Below are 21,722 nucleotides of genomic sequence, written 5' to 3' on the forward strand. Positions count from 1 at the left end.
GACACAAGATAAGGAACAAGTGGTAGATGGTGAAGCAGAGTATCATAGGAGGAGGTAAGGGTGTGAACTGTAGAAGGATTATACTCTTGAACATATTGGCGACATGACTCTGGAGGGTGGCAGCATTCAAGTACCAAGGGATTGGAGGCTTAATGGAGACAGCATGGATCAGATGGAATGAGGCTAAATGGAAACCCAAAACCCCAGAAGGCCAAATGACAGTGTATGGATATCCCAACCCGACAAGAAGCAAAAGTGTCGATGTTCAAGAGTGACTAGCTGCCACAGGTAACCAATGATAACTTCCAAATTTCCCCCCACCATTGTTGGCAAGTATCCCAATTATTTTTGGAAACAAGCTTGAAAGGGATAGCATATGCTTGTAATATAAGTTCGTCCTTCAGATGAATCCAACCTAGTAATGGTTTAACAAGCCCTAGGGAGGAGAAGCTCGAGTCTCGTCATGGTGACAAGTCCAATTTCGTTAGGGTTTAACGAGTTCGACACAGGAAAAACTCGGAGTCTTTTTCATGTTTAGGGAGTTTGAAAAAGACATGGAAAAGAAAACTCTAGGGGGGTCCTTTTTCATAGATTTGTGTCCCTCAAGCCCGAAAAAGTATAAAACAATACTCAAGAGAACCACTTGACCATTACGATCAAGGAGTACTTTTCGTAGAAAAAAAATCGAAGACGCGTCGTTTCATAACCAATATCGAACCTGAAACGACAAAAGTCCGGTGATCTTTTCATGTTTATACGGTCGGAAAGAGCTCAAAGCAGACTGCCTCTTATTTCGTTTAGCGAGTCAAAAATAATAACTCGACAATATTTTCATATTTTACGAGTCAAAAAAGAGCTTAAAGGTGACTCATCCTAGAGGAACGAGTGGTATAAAGGGTAGCAACTGGTTCTGGCAATGGTGGATTTGATCAAAACATGTAATGGTCAAGAGGTTAGCTAATAAAACCACTCATCATTGTGGTCCCTCAGGAAAGGAAAAACAACCAAGTGAAAGTATATGATCAGCCAAAGAGAAGGTGGCGATGGAATTAAACAACCAAGGCTCATCTAGTAGAATTTAGCGGATAAAAATGGCAATCACAAGATGTAAATCGGGTATGGGTTCATTTTTACACAAGCTTGAACCATGGAGAACTCTGCTTGGATTCAGTTTCATGTTTACACAAGCTTGAAACGAAAAAATATGCTTTATGAGTTCACATGCCCCTAGCATAATGACACAAATCGAGGTACATGCCCCCCAGGCTTCATTGCATTCAACGAGGTGGATGGAATGAAGGTTCTCTTTCGAGATCTTGGAAAGACTCGACTGGATTTTACGAGATCTTAATCAAAGACTCGATTTGGAAAGGCGGTTGTTTCATTTTTTAATGAGGTTGACACAGTAAAAGAACTATCCTCATAACCCTTGTTTCATTTTTTAACGAGGTTGACATAAGAACAAGAACACTCCTCGGGACTCCTGTTCATGGGCCATATGAGAACATGGCTCCCAAGATATCTTCACGGGATGGAAGAACTAAGCTCTGGGAGGAACAATGTCATTAGACACCAATGACAGATCAGGTTCCAATGCCCCCAGTACATGATGTATGAGACCATCTACATGATCATCAGCAGATGAGGAGATGGAACGGGTAGCCACATAATTGACCTGTGGCTGGGAAGGTACTGCTTGCAGATAAGAACCAGCGAGGGATGATGGTGGTACAGAAGGCACCGGGTGACTAAATAACGATAATTGATATATGGTCACCATTCTTCCGTCATGCGGAAAAAAAACCACATGGAAAAGTGAAGAGACGAGGGCCCCCATGGCATAAACATAGTCACAGCCAAGGAGAAGACTAAAATATAAACCACCTTGGACAACCATTACGTCTATATAGACGGTTTTTCCCTCCAAAGTAACAGGAAGCTTCAGGAGGATCCCTAAAGGTTGACTGGTTCCTCCATCAAACGCCAACAGATTCTGTGTGACCGACACAAGCTGTGGGGAGCCCAAAGCTTGCCAAGTAGTGAAAAGCATGAGGCTAACCGACGCACCTTCATCCAAGACAATGCCAGGTACTGCCTTATCATAGGCATGTACTGTAATCTAGAAAGGCACATAGGATGGAAGGTAGAATGTAGTCAAATGACTCCAGTCGAAGGAAATGATTGAACTACTTGGTGGGGGTATCGTATGATTGCCCCCCTACTCTACAAGAATCGAAGAAGGACTCTCTTGATCAGCGGGGATAGGAGGGTCATTTTTGGACTCAGGAGAATCTGACGAGACGAGAAGAACATGAGCATGATGCTCTTCTGAAACAGAGTGATCAACAGGTGGTGAACCCAAGTCGACACTCTCTCTGACCAATGGTTGGTCTGGAACAAGCTTAGCACAACCAGGCTCAGAAAGAGGAGGATGGACAAGAGAAGAATCTAAGTTAATCTCTTTGTCAATCGGGAGAGGATCTGAAGAGAGCCTCTGATAACCAATGGGAAGTCGAGGTGAAGAAGCTGTAAGACTTTCCAAAACAACGGAAGCTTTATCCATGAGCGGACAAAGGTGAAGGGGATGGTTGCCTTCACATAGCCTATAGGGGAATCAAATCTTCCCTTTCTTCTTACCACTACCAATTGAGGATTGAACATCGACATGAGCTTCAGAGGACGATGAGGGACGAGCCAGATCGTGAGACCATACTTCTAAGATCCTAGGAATGCCAGGACAATCACAAAGAAGATGGTCACCCTTGCACAATTTACAAGGAAACTTAACCTTCCACGGAGGAGCAGAAGGTGTTCCAACCTGAGATGTACTCGGGGAAATAGCTACACAGGTGGCCTCGCGTTTATCGAACTTCTTCTTCTTCTTCTTAGTCTCCTAGTTACTAGATGTGGAACTTTCACCATGCGAAGTAGGAGATGAAGATGAAGAAACAGGGGAAGAAGGCGTAGGCTCAACCTTGGAATCAACGTGTCGTGATTCAAATGAAGGAGACGGTGGAACAGGAGTCATGACGCTTGGGACCACCGAGGTTGAAAATAACCAAACGGGCAAACCGATGGTTAACCCAGGTAAGGACAGTGTTGCCATATACGGAGCACCAACATTTCCAAAAGAAGGAAACAGAGCAGGATTTTCATCTAGGGGAATATCTGGGCCGGTAGACTTGGGGAATGTTGCCATCGGGAACAAGCCTGAAAAACACTCCTATCACAACCAAGAACTCAAACTGTTACCAAAAATATTTGGTGGGTAGTAAATTTTATGACACAGGAACAAAACTTGACCTTTTCATGTTTCAAGAGTTGAGAAAAGGACGAAAATGTGACTCTATCTCTTTCGAGGTTTAATGAGCCTGAAAGGACAAGTGCTCAGATGGACCTTTTCTTTTAAGGAGTCTGAAAAGGAATGAAAGTGACTACTCTGGAGAACTAGGCAAAAGGTTTACCAAACAATCTGTAAAACTGCATATACACCTTGGCGATCATATGAAAACCAAGGACTTTCCGTACGGCAGTCAATCTTCCCGAATGCTATGTTCGGTGCATTATAGTTTGCAAGGCGGCAGACACAGCTTCCTAGGGATATAGGATGATAACCTAGTGGGGTCTCCCAACATATACTCGACGGTACTGGGAGCACAATTCTGTACCAGACCGCTATTGAGTCACAGAAGGAGGAACCACCCAACCTTAAGTGAAAGAAATAGTGACTAGGTTTAATGATGCCGGAGCACGTCTCTAGCCTATACATCTAAATAATGTGTGTTATGTTCCAATGCATTGTTAAGTTCATTCAATTCATTTTAGAGTTGATCTTGAATTATGTTTCAGTTTCCAGGCCTTACCGTATGTATACAAAACCTAGGATGCAGCTAGAATGAGTAAAGCATATTTTACTTCAATGAACACCTACCTACAGGAGGGTAGAGAGATCATTCCCAAACCAAGGAAAACCAAGATACGCTAAGAGACACAATGCATAAACACATCAACCCTATAGTGCATGGATACCACTGATGATAGATTATACCATTTGCTTTCCAATATGCAAACTTGAAATGCAAATACACTTTCACTTTCTTATACTAAATGAATGCAAACTTTTGATTTTTTTTTTGAATTTAAAGATACAAACGAGCGAGTGTGAACTGATCGACCCAAACAATTGTGATCTATGCTTGGTAGTGAAGAAATCGAATCAACATAAAAATTCGGTTCAATAATTGTCACTAAAAGGAGAAGCCTCAAACAAATCGACAAGAACGTTGTAGATGAACCTTGGGCAAAGAAGCAACCAAGTCAATTAATTCAAGAATTTGAAAGGAAAAACTAGGTCACAAAGCCAAAAATGCAAGATTCATTCAATAAAACCAAAGAGAGAGTACCTTAACCATAAGCAATAAAAAACAAGCTAATGGGCAAGAGAAAGATAACAGGGGATCAACAGGACTGGTGAATTTAGGAGGTAGAATTGAAAAAACAACTCTACAGGAATCGCCATGGGCATAACACCAGAAACTAGGGATGATCAGCCACTAGTTGTAGCTGTTAGTGCCTAAATCTACCTCAGGCTAAGAAAGGTAGGATCTAGGGTAACATCAAACCATGCTTAACTTGGTAGCTAGCCCTACCAGGTTGGGAGAGGGCTCTCTCCTTGTCAATCTCAAAAAAGATGGCCAATGAAAGCTTGAGATGACTGATGTGATGACTAATTTTAGGCTAGGTATGTGTACATAGGTGTTTGATTGAATTTGATGATGTTTTGTTGGCTCAAATGTGAAAGGCAGATTTGGGTTCGGGGAATGAGACTCAGTTTTGCAGAGATCTCTATGGGGCAAGGTAGGCAAGTGATTTGGTACTTCAAAATGAGTGAGATGGAGAGCTTTTAGACAGGTGAGAAGTTGAAAAGGGCATGAAAAACTCAGGGATCCTTTTCAAACAGCTGAAAACATAGATAACTAAACAAACCCTAGGTAGAGCACTACACTTTCAATGTATTCTACCTTTATCCTTGTTTGATTTAGTTAAGATGAAACAAAGAGAGTTGATGACATACATATAACACATGTAAAATTACAATTACAGAAGAAAACACAATACCAAAGCAAGATGCCACATGAATCCCATAAAGTGTTACAAACCACTGGTCTATTCCTTAGCCAAACTGCTGAAATGAGTATACAATAAGCTCCAAACTTTCCCAAAAGTCAAACCATGCTAATGACTAAAAAATTACAAGATATAGGCAACCAACAACTCATCCTAGCCTCTAGGGGTCGAGCTCATAATTTTATGAGCTGTTCCAACAAAATATAAACTGAGAACTAAAAAGTAGGCAGTGGAACAACTTGCCTCTAAAAACTAGGAAACTGATTCATTCAGTTGCAAACTACCTTTTGATGGATGAATCTACCTCTATGATTGAAAATTTAGCATAATTACATCAAAATATATCATTTCACATTAAATTACATCATGAGTTTGACAATTAGAAGGAAAAAAGTCAAACTGTGAAAAAACTAGGCGACAAACAGAGTTTTTGGCCAAAAATGAGCAAAATTCCTCCAATGCATCGCGCTGATTTCCCTATGCGTAGCGCCTTTTTGCATCTGATTTTGGAGGCCTTCCCGGTGTCCAAATTTTCTCCAAGTGGGCTTGTTGGAAATTTCTACCTATCTAATTTCCATAACAAGTGGCATTTTTGAATTTTTCCTCCACTTTCCACTCCAAAACTAAGTTCTCCCAACACTGCTTCCTGTGTGTCAAAAAAGGGGGCAGAAAGGTCATTTTTGAGGGGGTTTTGAACTTTTTGGAAGCTCAAAACCTGTCAAAATTTCTTAGCCATTTGTGAGAATGCATATTTTTCCATGAAAATCCAAAAATTATAAGTTTTCCTCAAAAGGAGGTCCCCATCAAAAGCGAGCGCCAAGTGGTGCGGCGCATCGGGTAGAAAAGCCTGTTTTTTAAGCCAAAAATTTCAAAATTGAAAAAAGTGTCCCAAATTTCTTTAAATTTGGGGTGAGTGTCCTTCATCAAGTGCTATGTTGGGCCAAGGAAGCCTCAGCCAAGATCTAAAGTCTATCTTTCTCTTTTCGCTTCCTCGATGCCTTCTTCAACTTGGCCTTCAAAATCCTGATTCTTGCTTTGCACACCTTGTTTTTCGTCAAGTAGTGATGGGCCATGTGCCTCAACATAGTTTTCTCATTGTTGGCCTTCTCTAGCATCCTTTCTAGGTGAATGTTTTTTCTCTCAAGCCAATTTTCACGATCAGCTTGAATTTCTTGCTCAGGTGTGGTTAATTTGATTTTCCTCCTCTTGGCAGCTTGCCGGTTTTGCCTTCATGTTTTTGAGCTCCACGGATGAGTGGGACTGATGAGGGAAGTATTTTGATGCTAGCTGTAGGGTTTTAGGGGCTGAAAGGGTTTAGGGAATGATATTTAGGTTTTGGGATGGAAATTATGGTTTTGGGGATATTTGACTAGGGTTTGGGATAGTGGGATTAGGGATTTAGGGTTAGTTGATTAGGGATATGGGAAATGTGGAATGGGTAGATGAGAATGTAAAGAGAGGGAGAAAATTATTGAGGGAATGAAGGAGTGAGGGAGTGAGAAATGGATAGGAGTGGAATTAGCAGCAAGAAATACAACTCATAAACCCTATGCAATTGTTTTTTAACAAAAAATGCAAGGAGGTAGGGTTTTAATTTTTATCCATTAAATCACCATAAGCACCAAGAGAAATTCATTCATTGGTCATGGAGGGATGTTAACTTACTTGGGCAATGAAGAATTTAGAAATTTGAGAGTCTTTGGAGGAATATTTGAATGGATTTCAGGGTTTTTAGCCCAATGCACCACGCCATTTCAATGCGTAGCGCCAGTTATAAAATTACACTGCAGAATGCTGCCCAATGCGCTGCGCCATCTCAATGCATAGCGCCTTTTTTCAGACAAGTTTTGGAGGCCTTCCTGGTGTCAAAATTGGGTGTAGGATAGCTTGTTGGAAATATTATTGAGTTTAATTTCCAACCCAACTTGAATTTTTCAATTTGGAGTTCATTTTCCCTATCAAAAATCAAATCTCCCAAGACTGGTCAAAATGTGCAAAATGAGGCTGCCTCAAGGTAGAGTGTTGTTGCAGTCAACTTTTGAAGGTCTTCCTCAACTCCAAATTGAGCTCATGATAGCGCATTGGAAATATATTTGTGTCTATTTATCATTTGACTAATCAAATTAGTCATTTGGCCAACCAAGCTAGGATAAATCTTGATTTTCCCAAGGTCACTTCAGAGGTGCATCAACTCCCCTGAGGCAACTGTATTTTTGACATTTCTCTAAAACCATGACACCTGTGTAAAACGTGAAGGAGGTTTTTCTTACTTGGCATATTTTGGACAAAAACCTCTCTTAGTTTTCCCAAATTCATCTTTTCTTGCTCAGAAACATCATTGGAGTAAAACCTATCCCAATGTGTGGAACATGGGATTTGTCGAAATGAAGCGAAATGAAGGGGATAAGGGGCTTCTAAATTCTTGAGAAAATTTTGGGAAGTAGAGAGGGATGTTAGGAAGCATGGGAAAGTTGAATTTCAAATATTGCGGGAGGTGAAGGGGTCCAAAATGGAAAAACACAGGCCTAGCCTAGAAAATTGTCAAGTTGTAGCAAGAAAATAGGGTTTGTGCGAAAATGAGGAATTTGATGGATATCAGTGATGGGAAGTGTTTAATAAGGTACATTAAGGATAGGGGAAGGTGTATGAACATTAGGATACAATTTTTGCTGATGATTTGACCATCCAAGAGAAATTACCTTCAAAACCCTAGGAGAGGGAAATGAACCTTACCTAGGCACAACTGAAGCATGAACAAGGTGTAAAATGACCCATTGGAACCTAACATGATGATGAAAACCTCTCAATGATGGTATACTCAGCTGGATGGTGACATGGACCAACATTTGGACAACTTTAATAGGAGTAAAAGCAAACCCTAGACCTAATACCTAGTGACCAAATTTTACTTGAAGACTCACTGAAATGACGAAATTTGAACTAGACACCTTAAAATCACTTTGTAAGAGCATGTTTGATCACTGGAGGAAGGCTGCAAAGACTGACACTAACAGTAGCAACAGAGCGACATCGTCGCGAGAGTACACGTCTCTTCTGCGACGGGCCGATTTTAGGATTCGTCGTGACTCTACGACGGGATTCAGTGACTCACAAAAATTTAGAACAGAGACAAAGCGACGTCGGCGCGACTATTAAACTATTTTCAGTGACAATCATAAAAACAATGACAGATGAACCAAAGACCCCCAAACAAAGACCAGCCTATTCCACAGATAATAAAGGGATTTCCTATATTGACCTAGGTAACCCACAAGAATGATAGTTAATCCCCCAAATTCAAGAGACACTAAATCAAAACAAAAACAAGAGAAGAAACATGCAACGGAATCCCCAGCCAGTCGCCAACTTGTGATGCAAGAAAGTGTTCCCTCTGCGGACAGAGGCAACCCCTCTAGCCCTAGAGTGGGTCTAGTCACAACAAGGACAAAACAACAATTAATTCCCTTAAATAGTCATCGTTGGATGCCTACCTCAAACTGGTGGTTGATGAAGTTCTGTTGCGCTGCCCCAGCTTCCGTTTCCTTCTCCTTAATGAACAATCAGCCTGAAACACCACAAGGAAAAAACAGAGCACGTAGCCGAGAAACAACAATGATATATTTACTCATAAAGTCAAGAAGTCATGAGCTATGAAGTAAATTACATACAAGACATAGGAAATCATCATTGATTGTATTAATAATAAATCAAGAGCAAAGCTTACAACCAAGTCTTGAAGTCGCAAGCCTTCTCAGAGGGTCCAACCAATGTGTTTCTTCAAGCATTCACTCTCAAATATGGGTCTCCAAAATAGCAATATATCTCTCTCTCTTATTCACAAGCTTTAACACAAGGTTAAGGGCACTCCACACCTTCTTGCAAACTATATAGCAATCCCACACTTTTCACACTCACACCAAAACTATCTACCAAACTCAAAAGCAGCAGCAGCACTGTACAACCAAAAGAACTAGCAACTAAGGAACTAGCAGATCATAGCAATGGTGAGTGATTTTATAGGAGGAGGAGCCTCCATGAAATGAGGGAGAGGGAGTTTATCCTCAAGGAACGTAGCACAAGAGGCCAAACCACCATCCCAGGGGCGGAAAGGTGACCCAAACTGACCCAACAACCAGGTCTAGAGACATCCAGAAGGCCGACTGTTGGAACAAATTCGCCCAATCTGGATCATCGCTGGTTGTTAACTAATCTTTAGCGTTGACATCACTAGGAAGCAATGTATGCAGACTGACCATCACTAAAGATAGCTATTAGCCTCGCGCCAGGGCTTGAAATCCGACCGTCGTGGGAAACAGGTGTACTCCGGCGACAGGGTCACAACAGGTCTATTTTTGACAGGGGTCTGTCGTGTGTATTAAATGTATTCGCGTGACGAGGCAGAAAACTTAGGAAATGAGGGTCAATTGGCAACATTAGAGAGCATTTGCTGAATATGAGCATGTTTATTTGACACATGACATAGTAGAGGGACCGGGATAAAGACAGTGAGAAATTACTGTGTAACACAACCGATGACAAAAAAGAAAAAGATAATATAGATTTAGACTATATTGAAAAGGTAATAAAAAAATGTCTAATGAGATAACGGATGTGAAAAATGTCCTTTCTAAAACTCTTGTGATAAAAAAACCTTGGAGACCTTTTAGAAGGAATCCACCTCCCAATCCTAATCAAAATTCTCTTGAAGAATTCAACATTGATGATTATGCTCATGATGATTTTTGTCAAGCTCATAATGATAAACATTCTAAAAAAACTTGTTCCACTTTTATAAACATGTTTAAAGTATTTATTGAAGGTGAGAATGAAAGTCAACCAGAGAATGAAAGCAAGAAAGAAGAATAATCTAGTAAAATTAATGTCTTATGGGATGTTTCTCAAGGAGGACTAATTGATAATGATTTTGTTGAAGATGAAGAAGAAATTAACACTGTACAAACTAGATCAAAAAGTCAAAGTGCTTCTCCAAATCAAGTATCCACATCAAATCCCAATTCTCTGGCTCAAACAAAGAAAACTCAAACTGCTGATAAGGATACTTCTACATCTAATGCTCTTCCTATCACAAAGCATTTAGATTATGATTTAGTTGAAGATATGAAGAAAACTAGAGCTAATATCTCTTTATTTGAATTATCAAAACTCACTCAACAAAGAGATAAATTGATAAAATATCTAGCAAACGATCCATTTGAAAATTTTAATTCCAATTAAGCCCCATCTAAAAAAAAATTGAATATTAAATCAGCTTTGATTGGAGATAGGTCATGCTCTCAAACTCCTCCTTTCCTATTAAATTTTGAAATATGCAACAAAAATGTACTTAATTGCTTAATCGATTTAGGGGCTTCATCTAATGTAATGCCCTTATCTGTTGTTCAGAAATTAAATGACTCCTATAAACTCATCTACCCAAATTGTTCAACTGGATAGATCAAGTGTAGAAATTTTAGGAGAAATAAAAAATGTTTTAATCAGACTTGCCTCAAATCCCCAAAAAAATTATGTCATTGACATTATTGTCACAGATATTCCAGAATCTTATGGTTTAATTCTTAGCTGAGATTGGTCAGAAAAATTTAATGGTTATTTTTCTATGGATTGGTCTAATTTATTCACAAGGGAATAAATTTCTTCTTTCTTGCAGATTGAATTTCCCTTGTACAAATAATGTAGTTGAATACGAGGCTTTATTACAAGGTCTTCGCAAATCCATTGAAATGGATATAAAAAATATCAAAGTTTTAGGCAATTCAGAAATTATTGTAAAACAATGCAATAAAACCATTCATTTTGTATCCAACCTTTTGAAAAATTACAGAAAAGAAGTATGGGACTTAGCTCAGAAATTTGATAACTTTGAGTTAGATTCTATACCCTGTTCTCAAAATTCTGATGCTAATCTACTTGCTAATGTTTCATCAAAGCTACTGCGAGTTGAAATTTTTTCTCCATGACTTTTTTAAGTCGAAATTCTGTTTAAACCTTCAATTCCCGACAATATTCAAACTTTGATAGTATTTGATGATGACGATAAAACCAAATATTTCTTAACCTTTCAAGATACTTTCAAAGGATCTATTATTGATGAAGATCAACATACTGCTCAATTGTGATCTGACTTTCCGAATGATTCAAAAAATCAAAATTTTATTCCAAAATCCATAGTCCGACTGAAAAATTTATATGATTTTCAAAATAAATTCAAAGGGAGTACAAATTTCAAAACTAATAGTTATTCAATGCAATTTGAAGTTGTTAATTTGGGAACAGAAAAACAACCTCAAAATGTTAATTTGGGAAGCAATTTTACACCTACAGAAAGATCCAGATTTATCAAATTATTCAAGCAATACAAGGATGTTTTCTCTTGGACTTATGATGATTTGAAAGTTTATGATACTAAAATCATACAACATGTAATTCCAATCAAATCTGACACTCAACCTTTTCAACAAAAATTAAGGAAAATGAATGCTTTTCAAAAGATCAAAGAAGCCATTGTTATCCATCATTAATCAGTCCAAATTTTGCTAAACAATTTTTTTGTATACATTTGCATAGGATATCTCTTATACAGTAGTTCTTAATCAAAATAATTTTAAAGATATGAAAATTGCTATCTCATACTAAAGTGATAGTTCCCCATCTTACAGTTAGAAATTTGTTGGTTCAAAAGGACTTAGGAGAAAAAAGAGAAAACTGGATGACTACATTGCAAGAATATGATTTAGAAATTAAACCATCTAAAGTCATAAGAGGACAAGGTCTGTGTAAATTATCAGCTGAAGCAGAAGGATATCACCCAAAGGAAGATCAAAGTTCCAATTTTGAAGTAGGATGGTACAATGAATTTGAAATGAATCAAGAACAAATTTTGTACGTACTTGTACCAACAAATACATGGTATGCAGATATAAAACATTTCTTAATTCATGGTACTACTCCAAACCATCTATCAATCAAACAAAAAAGATCTTTATGGTTGAAATGTTCTAAATATCAATTAATTGATGACATTCTTTTTAGAAAAAATTATGATGATGTTTTACTAAGATGCCTTGAGAAATGATGCAGAAAAGGTTTTAGTGGAGTTACATGATGGACCTTCTGGTGGAAATTTTGGAGGAGAAACCACTACACATAAAATCTTACGAGTAGGCTATTATTGGCCCACTCTATTCAAGGATTCTTTTTCATATGCAAGGAAGTGTAAAGAATGTCAAACAACAACAGGAAAAGAAAAAAGACTAGCTCTTCCTCTTCAACATGTTGAAGTCAAAGGACCATTCGAATAATGGGGATTAGATATTAGTGATGATATTAATCCAAACTCTTAAAAATTACATAAATACATTCTCACAGCTATTGATTACTTCACAATATGGACAAAAGCAATTCCTTTGAAACAATTCAATGATGAATAGGTATGATCATTCTTGGAAACCCATTTCAACGTAATTTGGTTTCCAACCTAGCAAAGGATTTATTTTATATCTCTTAGTTGTGATTAAATAAAACATATACATATATATATTCCACTCCTCCTGCAAAGTCTTTCATCATTTAATTACGATTAAATAAAACATATATATTCCACTCCTCATGTGAAGTTTATGCTGGACCCATAGGTGGTTCATCGAGCTATCAATCTTGTTTCAAGGACAACCAAGAACAACCATTTTTAATTAATTGATTGTCAACAATTATGATTCTTCCAGTCATCTTTAACACCGAAATTATAGGAGGTCTATTATTATTTATTTAAATTTTATATTTTTCATTAAATTATTATTATTTTTTAGGCATAGTTTAATTATAAACGAAATAATAATTTTCACCGGACTTCACTTAAATACGCCAATATCATTTCAAGATTTTTTGTTGTTTAAAATACATTTTTGAATGCATAAATGGATTTGGCACCCTAAAAAACCCCTAGGGCACTCGAATTATACAGATTAAACAATTTAAACTCAAGTTTTAAAAATTTCTCTCTCGGATTTTGGTTAAAATTAACCAGAAAAATTATCCTTAAGAAGGTTATTTTGTCTATAAGTTAGACTACGCTATTTTTTTTATACAATATAGAATTTGTATGTAATATTTCAAAAATACATATAGTATCAAGTTATTATTCTTTTTACCTCGACAATCTTCTTTTTCAGTACATTTTTTCAAGAAAAAATATTTTTTGATTAGGCTCAATATAATGTTAAATATGTTATAGTTAAAAATATATATAAATAATAAAAAAATAATATCATTTATGAATAAAATATATCAATGTTCATTTTAATTAAAATTAGTCTATATTAACTTTGTATATAAAGAGACGAATACTTAAAAATAAAATTCCACTAAATGTGTAAATAAAGAGAGGTATAGCTAAAGCACTTGTACTAACATGATTTTTTTAAATACATCAAATTATTATTATTATAATTATACAATAAAAAAAATTATTTAAAATACTTTTAAATAATTAATTATTTAATTTAAATTATTATTAGTAATAATATTATTAATATAAAATAAAACAATGTTCTCTGATCAGGTTGCGAGTTGGTGGTAATAAGACTTGCATATGAATGAGGTTGATAATCCCAAGGTGCCTCCTCACCACCCTCCACATGCACGAAGCACATAGAAAGGTGGTTCTTTGCATGTGAGGAGTTAATGCCATCCTCAAAGGTGGTAGGGGCATAAGTGTGGATGGGATAACCAGTGTTTTCCATGGTAAGTTTGATAAGTTTCTTGACAGTGAACTATGTTTCCCTCCGCTCTGGTTAGAGCAAAAAGGTGGTTTGGAGAAGGCTTCGCCTATGCATTTTCCCTAGGTGCGGGTTCAGTAGCGGTTGTTTCAAGCTCTGGTTCACGGGTATGTTTACAGTTCCTCTATTTGTGCCCCTATGATTTGTTATATCTATTTGTTGGCCTTTGGGTTGAAAGGTTCTAATGCAACTTGGTCACTTCGAAAGGTGGAATATATGGATTTCTATGTGGAGGATACAAAAGTGGAAGCGGTTTCTTTTGTTTCTTGTCTTCCTGTGTCTGTGGTGTTTGGTATTATACTGGTTGTGGTTCTCTCACCGCTTCTCGATATTTTTTTCTCTATCCCCATCTAAGGGGCCTCTTTTCTTGCATGTATGTCAATAGTTTTGAGTTAGAACCTCCAGGGATTTGGTATGAGGGTGGCTCAACTTACAATTATGTCTTTTGGTTCCTCGAAAGGTGGTGCCTACGGGTTCAAGGGGTTTCTTTCTTTCCAGTTGTTTATTTGTGCCAGTCAATTGAATTGGGGTCTGGTTCATTTTCTGGCCTCTCATCTGTTTCCTCTAGCAGGTCCTCGACTATGTCGTGACCCCTGGAAACTTTGTGTTTTTGGGTTAAAGATCCCATTTGGGTGGTTTACGGGGCCTCTATTTGTTAGTTAAAATAATTGCAGGAGCTGAATTCTCATGGCTCGTTCCACCTCCGGAAAGGGCAAGGTTTCCCAGAGCTCACGTGGCCAAAGGAAAAGCTCCAAGGAATCCCCTGGGGGTAACCAACCAATATCCTCTAGGGGCAGAGCTTGGGGCCTAAAGTCACTTTCAAGTATCATCAATGAAGCGGTACCAATGTATCATGAGGGAACCTCGGCTCAGGTTCGTTAGCTGATCGAGGAATGGGAAGAAGAGCTTAATCAGAAAGCATGGATTATGGACATCGATTTGGACGAATGGAAAACATTAACCCCTGGTCTTGGTCATACTAGAGGCAAGGCAACTCAGTTCAAGCAAACGTTGCACTTGTATTGGTTGATGAAGAGCCTCTTGGCCAAAGCATTAGATTAGATTTCGTCTGGTGGGGCCGCGACCACTCATGGGTTTCCAAATTATAGCAAGGAATTTTAGAAAATTTAGTTTCAGTTACAGAAGTGGAATGGGTGCCTCAACCATATTGAGTAGTACATACCATGCATCCCTCAAATAGATCTCCCTAGCTCTAGCGCGAAGGACCCTTCTCATGTCGAGTCTTCGGAAGATGATTAGCTTGTCCCTCTATCTTTCTTTTTATTGTATGCAACTGCCCTATAGTGTCTAGTATGTTTATAGGTATGTTTATAGTTATTTATATTTTAGGTAGTACATTGTCATGGATTATTATACTTATCGCATTTTGTTACTGGATGGTTTATCATGTCATTAGGTGGCCAATAGATCAGGTTTCCCTCTGGTCAAGTTGAGGCCACCTAACCATATGGATATGGATGTAACTTGCCCTATTTTGATGTTAATGAAAAAGAAAGGTCCTACCAAGCTTACAAAAAAAAAACAACAACGACAATGTTTAAAATACAATTAAATAGTTAATTATTTATGATTTGTTATTAAATATAATTAATAAATCAAATTTAATTACGAAAAGAACAAAATAAATGGAACTACTAGCACAACCACATTTATATTAATATAGATTTGGTTGATAAACGTCGATAGCCATATAATATAATAATTTATATTAATAATAATAACAACTTAAAGTAATTTTAGAAATTAATAATAGCACATATAAGAAAATATTATAAAAAATAATTGAAGGCAATTTAATAAGACAAAGCATGAAATTAGATAAAAACATATTAATAAAATTTAATAACCTAAATATATAACATTATTTATGACAGAAAATATGATAAAATAAACAATCAAATTAACGATAAAATATTAATAACAAAAATCAATAACTGAAATAGAAATACAAAACCATATCATTAACCAATGTAAAATGTTGCTAATTAAAAATCTAAAATAATGTTCGTAATTGACACTATTAATAATAATACTATTTTTTAAAATGAAAAATATTATTATTCAAAATACTATTAATATAATAAAAGATAAAACAATATAAATAATACAATAAAAGATAAAACAATATAAATTAAAGAAATAAAAGTTTTAATATAATTACATGAAAATAATTTTAGAAAATTAAAAAAAACCCAATATAAATACAAATACTAAAAAGTATAAGCATAGGAAAAAGAAAATGCATTGAAGAGAACATAAATTTCGACATCAACAACAATTGTTTTGAATCACTAACAAGCATTGACGATAGTTAAGAAAGGATGATTCTCACAATCTCGGTCGTAATGCGACAAAAAAATGAGATGAAATTTTAAACATTACAAACCAATGACAACAACACAAACTTTACTAACATTGAAAGAAATAACAATAACAATAATAACACATTCCACAACTAAATTCAACTCTCAACACTTGATCAAAACATGATTATTTCATAACAGCCTCTTCCAAAACACACCTAGAGTGGTGGAAAAATCAACACCAATTCAAATCAATAGGATAATGATAATGATACTTCACGCTTTCAAGCCAATCCATTCTTTTCTTCCTCCCTAATTCTCTCCGGTGCAAATGATATAAAGTTTGAACATCTAATTTGTTTACACTCAAAACACAAATATGTTCATTGACAAAATCAGGATGGAAGCCATGTCTTCTATCAAACTTTGCGCGAATAAAGATAAAAAAACTAATGGTTTTCGTAATAGAATTAATTGCTCTCATGTAATAATTACCATCATTGTTCTCTATATATGTGAATAATTGACAAAAACATACAATTATAATCAGTACATTGAAAGAAAGTAAATTAACAGAAAGAAAAATATTGATTTATGTCTTTGGTTATTTCATATTCAAACAAAAATATAAAAAGATTCAAAAGAACGAGAGAAAAAAACACAAAAAACTACAATTCAAGCAATCAAACAACAATTGCTCTGAAATAGTCAATTTACTTACTTCAGTAATCAACAATTCTATTCAAATCAACAAAAAGGAAAACAAAGAACTTATGAAGGTGCATACAAATAATTGCAAAAAATAATAACTAAAGAGAAGTAATCTTATTTTTTCTTAAACAGATGCATACAAATAATTGGAACCAAGAAGAAAAAATACAAAAAAATAATTCATGAACAGTAAACTGTATTGAAGATAAATACCCCAAAAATGATATTGACTTTAATCACTCCTCCTCTTTCTTTCTAAGTGTAACATATGCACTATCTTTCATTTTTGCATAACGTTGAAAAGAAAAAGGCAGTGAAATCTGCAAACCATCTATTGATTTCACTCTCGATATAGTTGTAAATGTTAGACCCTGCCTCTCTCTGTCTCCAATATCTATAGTGGCTCGTTGCAAAGTCATCCCCTGTGATTTGTGTATTGTCAATGCCCATGCCATTTTCAAAGGCATTTGCCTCATATTCCCCCTAAGAACAAGCGAAATCGGTACAAGAATTGGAGAATCCTTATCAAATGGAACACCACAATACTTTTCAAACATAATTGTAACAAATTGTGGAAGTTGTGGCAGCTTTGAACTAGGCGCAAAGAAAATATTTTCAATATATCCAAGTGCACCATTAACCAGACCAGCTTCAACCCACAAATTACACATTAACATCATGTGCTCTTCATGACATAGCAATACTTCATGCTCCAATATATCATCATCACTATCACTTATTTTTGTTCTTCTACTACTTTCTACAACACATCTCACAATAGGAGAATTTAACACTTTAAGCATTTTTTGATTGTGCAAATTGACGAGATTATTCGTCACAAATAAGTGAATAGAAGAATCAAACAAAATCCTTTCTTGTCGATCCAAGAAACTATCAACACGGGTCATAAGAAAATCCCAATCAACAAGAGAAGGCTTTGCATTTCTAATATTGGTTAAAAGATTGTGAAAAGATGCTTGTCTCGGATCATCTCCTTGCTGCCTATAAATTTTTTCCAGAGCCACTACAATGTTGAAGATTTCCCACAAAACTTTCCTAGTTTTTCTACCTGCATACAAGGGTTTATCCTTAACAGGAGGCAGCTGGGCAAGGTCACCCACAAGAATGATGGACCTACCACCAAAAGGACAATCCTTATTTTCAGGAAAGGCTTCTCGCAAACGAGAATCTATTTGTATGAATAGACTTGGACCTATAAATTTAATCTCATCAATCAATATATATCGAGCATGCCTCATTTTGTCCTGGAACACTACCAAAGCCTACCTACATAGTGGCTTTATATCTTTTATAAGAATTTTTAAAGCAAAATGTATTGTTTTCCCACATATGTTAAAAGTAGCAATAATAGTTGGAGCAAGAAATAACAAAGGACTTTTTCCATTTGTTGTTGCACTAGAAAGAGCATGAGAAATACACCCAATGAAAGAATACTTCCCTATTCCGGTAGTGCCTGGAATAATCATTTTCAAAGCACCATCATTTTCACCATTATCAAAGTTTTGAAAAATATATTCAAAAGAATCTAGTTGTTTTTCCTATAGAGAGGAAGGTGACAAATATGTGTCCCTAACAAACCCACAATTCAAAACACCTACAGACTATGCATCTTTTACAAAATTGACCCCTTCTTCTAAAAAATCATTTGAGACCATCATTTCCTTCCAATTTTAATCAACATCAAAGTCCCTTCTACCAAGATTATCAAGGTCTGAAATGTTTACACAACTTAAAATAACTAATTGCGAAAAAACCTGCCACTCTTCAAAATCTCGATCAACATTTTCTTCATGTATAAGCGGCTCCACATCCTCTTCATCACCTTCATTTGGAAAAGGGCCTTGATCAACATGCCACGCATGATATCTCCAATTCCTCCAACTCTCAACAATACTTTCAGTAGACAACCCAATATCTGAACCAACATCACGAAACAACTTGTATAAAAGAAACTCACTCCAACAAAACGTTTCAAACTCTTTTGACCCCTCATCAGGAACAACATAAAACCGTGTCCAAACATGAATTATAGCATTCTTATCATGTGGCCTCCATCTGTCCTACCTACGCTTCTCCTCAAAACTCCATGATCTTTTTGTTTCTATCAAGCATAAATGTTCCAAAAAAACAAGTTAACTTTGATAAACCTAAATGAAATTGTTTCTACACAAAAATTCATCAGAATGCAGCGAAACCCTTTGGTACACTTTCTTTCCAACATTCAAGGAGAATAATTTCCGACTATAGACAACAAGAGGCATATTTATCAACTAATGGAATGTCTCTTGATATCCAATGTCATAGTCAATGAGCGTCTCAACAAGGAATCTTCTATACACATATAATAAAAGAGCCTTAGATCCACTCCCACCAGCAACTCTAGACAACATTTCGTGATAACTTTTAGATCTTCTCTCTGCCTTTGAAGCATATTTTTCAATATAATTTAAAACCTGATGTCGAGAAAGAACTGACTGACAATAAACATTTGCTCGCCACATTGTTAAAACATCAACATTGTGAACATTTAAACGGTCATCATTTCGTGTTGGTTCATACTTTTTTCTCCCTTTTTCATCTATAGACAATGTTGACTCTGCATGAACCTCCAATGGAGCATGATAGCAATATGAAAGAACATGCCCTTTTTTACATAGATAAGAATCAACACTACATTTTGTATGCCTCTGCACACAATTCACTAAATGCTCATAATCTTCTTTGGGATTGTAAGAAAAAAGTTGTTTAGTGTTCAACAGACATGGGTCATCATTTAAAGTTAGAAGGATCATGACATTTCGATGATGTATATCACATGGATTCCATTTTGTAACATATTTGTTAAAGTACCTCTTTTCTACTCCAACAACAGTGACATTCGACCAATCCAATGTTTCCATATTCGGTGCTTCATGCAACCACAAAAAACCGTGGATATGGGTGGAACCTCTATGTTTCCACTCATACCTAAAAAGATTGAAAACATGCAGTTAAAATATAATAAGAAATCATAACAACATACATTTTCCTTCAAATCATTATAAAATTGTCGAAAAGGAAGAACAAAAAACCTATACCAAAAGTCTCTAGCACCAAGATATCTCTACAAGACTATGTCACGAAAGATATTGAATCTTTGGTGCATGTACATAGCAACTATATGCGGGTACTGAATAACATTTTGAATATTTCTGGCATGCTCACTTTGTCAATGACAATCTCTGGTTGAAGGCATAACACTATGCAAATCAGGCCACTTTGTGTCAGCCACACTCAATGTAAAAAACAAAGTAGGGCAACCCAACTGGTTGATCATATCAGTTAATTTAGAATGACACTTTGTCTAATAAGCTCTTGTACCCCTAAGACAAGATCCAAAATGCATTAATTTCTTAGCCAACTTATTATTTGGCAAATCATAAAGTTGTTGACGCAACTCCTAAACAGTTGCAAGCACATTTTCATGAATATTTTTCTTCAAAAAAAATGAAGTTGTTCCCTAAATACAATGTCGCATAATCATATTCAACAAGAAATATTAAAATTGAGGATGGCTTCCAAATCTTTGATCATAAAATCTCAATAGATGCAAACCATATTCATGCATCTAAACATTGCAAATTTGAGGATGCAACCAATCAACATCACCTGTAGGGAATAAAGTGGGGAACGCCATATCTAGTAGTCCTTCAGTATTATATTCATTAATGGGAGATGTACCAATATTTGGAAAATCTATTGGTTCAACAGATGTGTTATTTTCATTCTCAATAAATCTTCTGATTCGATCAACTTCCTAGGATTCATTAGGCAAGCGAGAAATAAAGGATGACGGGTGACAGTGCAAACAATTAGCCCCGTCTGTTTCAATCTCTACATCCATCCTAGATATATCATCAAAATAACTATCAACATATTATAACCTTCTAGAAACATCAGTAGGTATTTCCGGGAGAGAAGCAACTAAATCCATGTCAATTTCCACATCCCTATAGTACTTGTCCATTTCAATTTTATAACACAATGCATCCATCACACATTGTCTCTTCACATAGCATTCATAGTATTCAGATTGAACACCTCACCTTCTTACAATCAAAAAATCTAGTTCTTCAACACGTCATGGAAGCTTCTTTGCAATTGAAGAAATATCTTGTGGAAAACATATTGTGTGGCCGCTATATTTATATTGACCACCACAAGCATGTGTCACTTGCAATATTGGATTTACCCGCACTATTAGCATCTCTTCAACTTGTGTCAAAACTCTTAGAACCTCAGGCTGCTCACCTGGATCCATGTTGTTAAAGTGAGAAAATCGATGAGCACCTTTCTCAAACTTACATATTTTACAAATTGGCCCCTCATGCAATCTGACAACTTGTATACCAGGATAACATTCATTACATACATGGCACATATGCACAACAGACAAACTATCAATCCTTGACCAAAAGTTTTTATGCACATCAACCATTTGTTCACTAAAATGATAGCGAACACTTTCATTTTCTCTACGAAACACCATTCTAGCTTGGCGATGATGTGAAACAACTTGTGGAACTGGAGTATTGGTTTTATCATTTATTTCCATAACATAATGGGAAATCATTCTTCTACATTCATTACACCTGACCAAATTTTTCTTGGAAGAAAGAAAATAACCTTTGTAAGAACGAAATATCTACAAAAAAATCAAATTTGTTAATGAAATAAAAAACAATTTACATTTTCTTCATTGTTG

At 36.1% G+C, this 21,722-nt stretch overlaps 1 protein-coding gene across 1 annotated transcript in view; it reads right to left on the reverse strand.

Moving 5' to 3' along the window:
* The window catches only part of LOC149184701 (uncharacterized), a 45,844-nt gene extending 27,628 nt beyond the window's left edge, over positions 1-18,216 (reverse strand). Inside the window, exon 1 of the mRNA XM_089415419.1 lies at positions 17,286-18,216. Within this exon, the coding sequence (XP_089271545.1) occupies positions 17,286-18,216 (931 nt within the window). The remainder of the gene's footprint in view (positions 1-17,285) is intronic.
* Positions 18,217-21,722: the final 3,506 nt, after the last annotated feature.

The sequence above is a fragment of the Pinus tabuliformis genome, chromosome 3_2, assembly GCF_031772625.1.
Source record: "Pinus tabuliformis cultivar Carrire ecotype Pingquan chromosome 3_2, CPIR1, whole genome shotgun sequence".
Classification (NCBI taxonomy): domain Eukaryota; kingdom Viridiplantae; phylum Streptophyta; class Pinopsida; order Pinales; family Pinaceae; genus Pinus; species Pinus tabuliformis.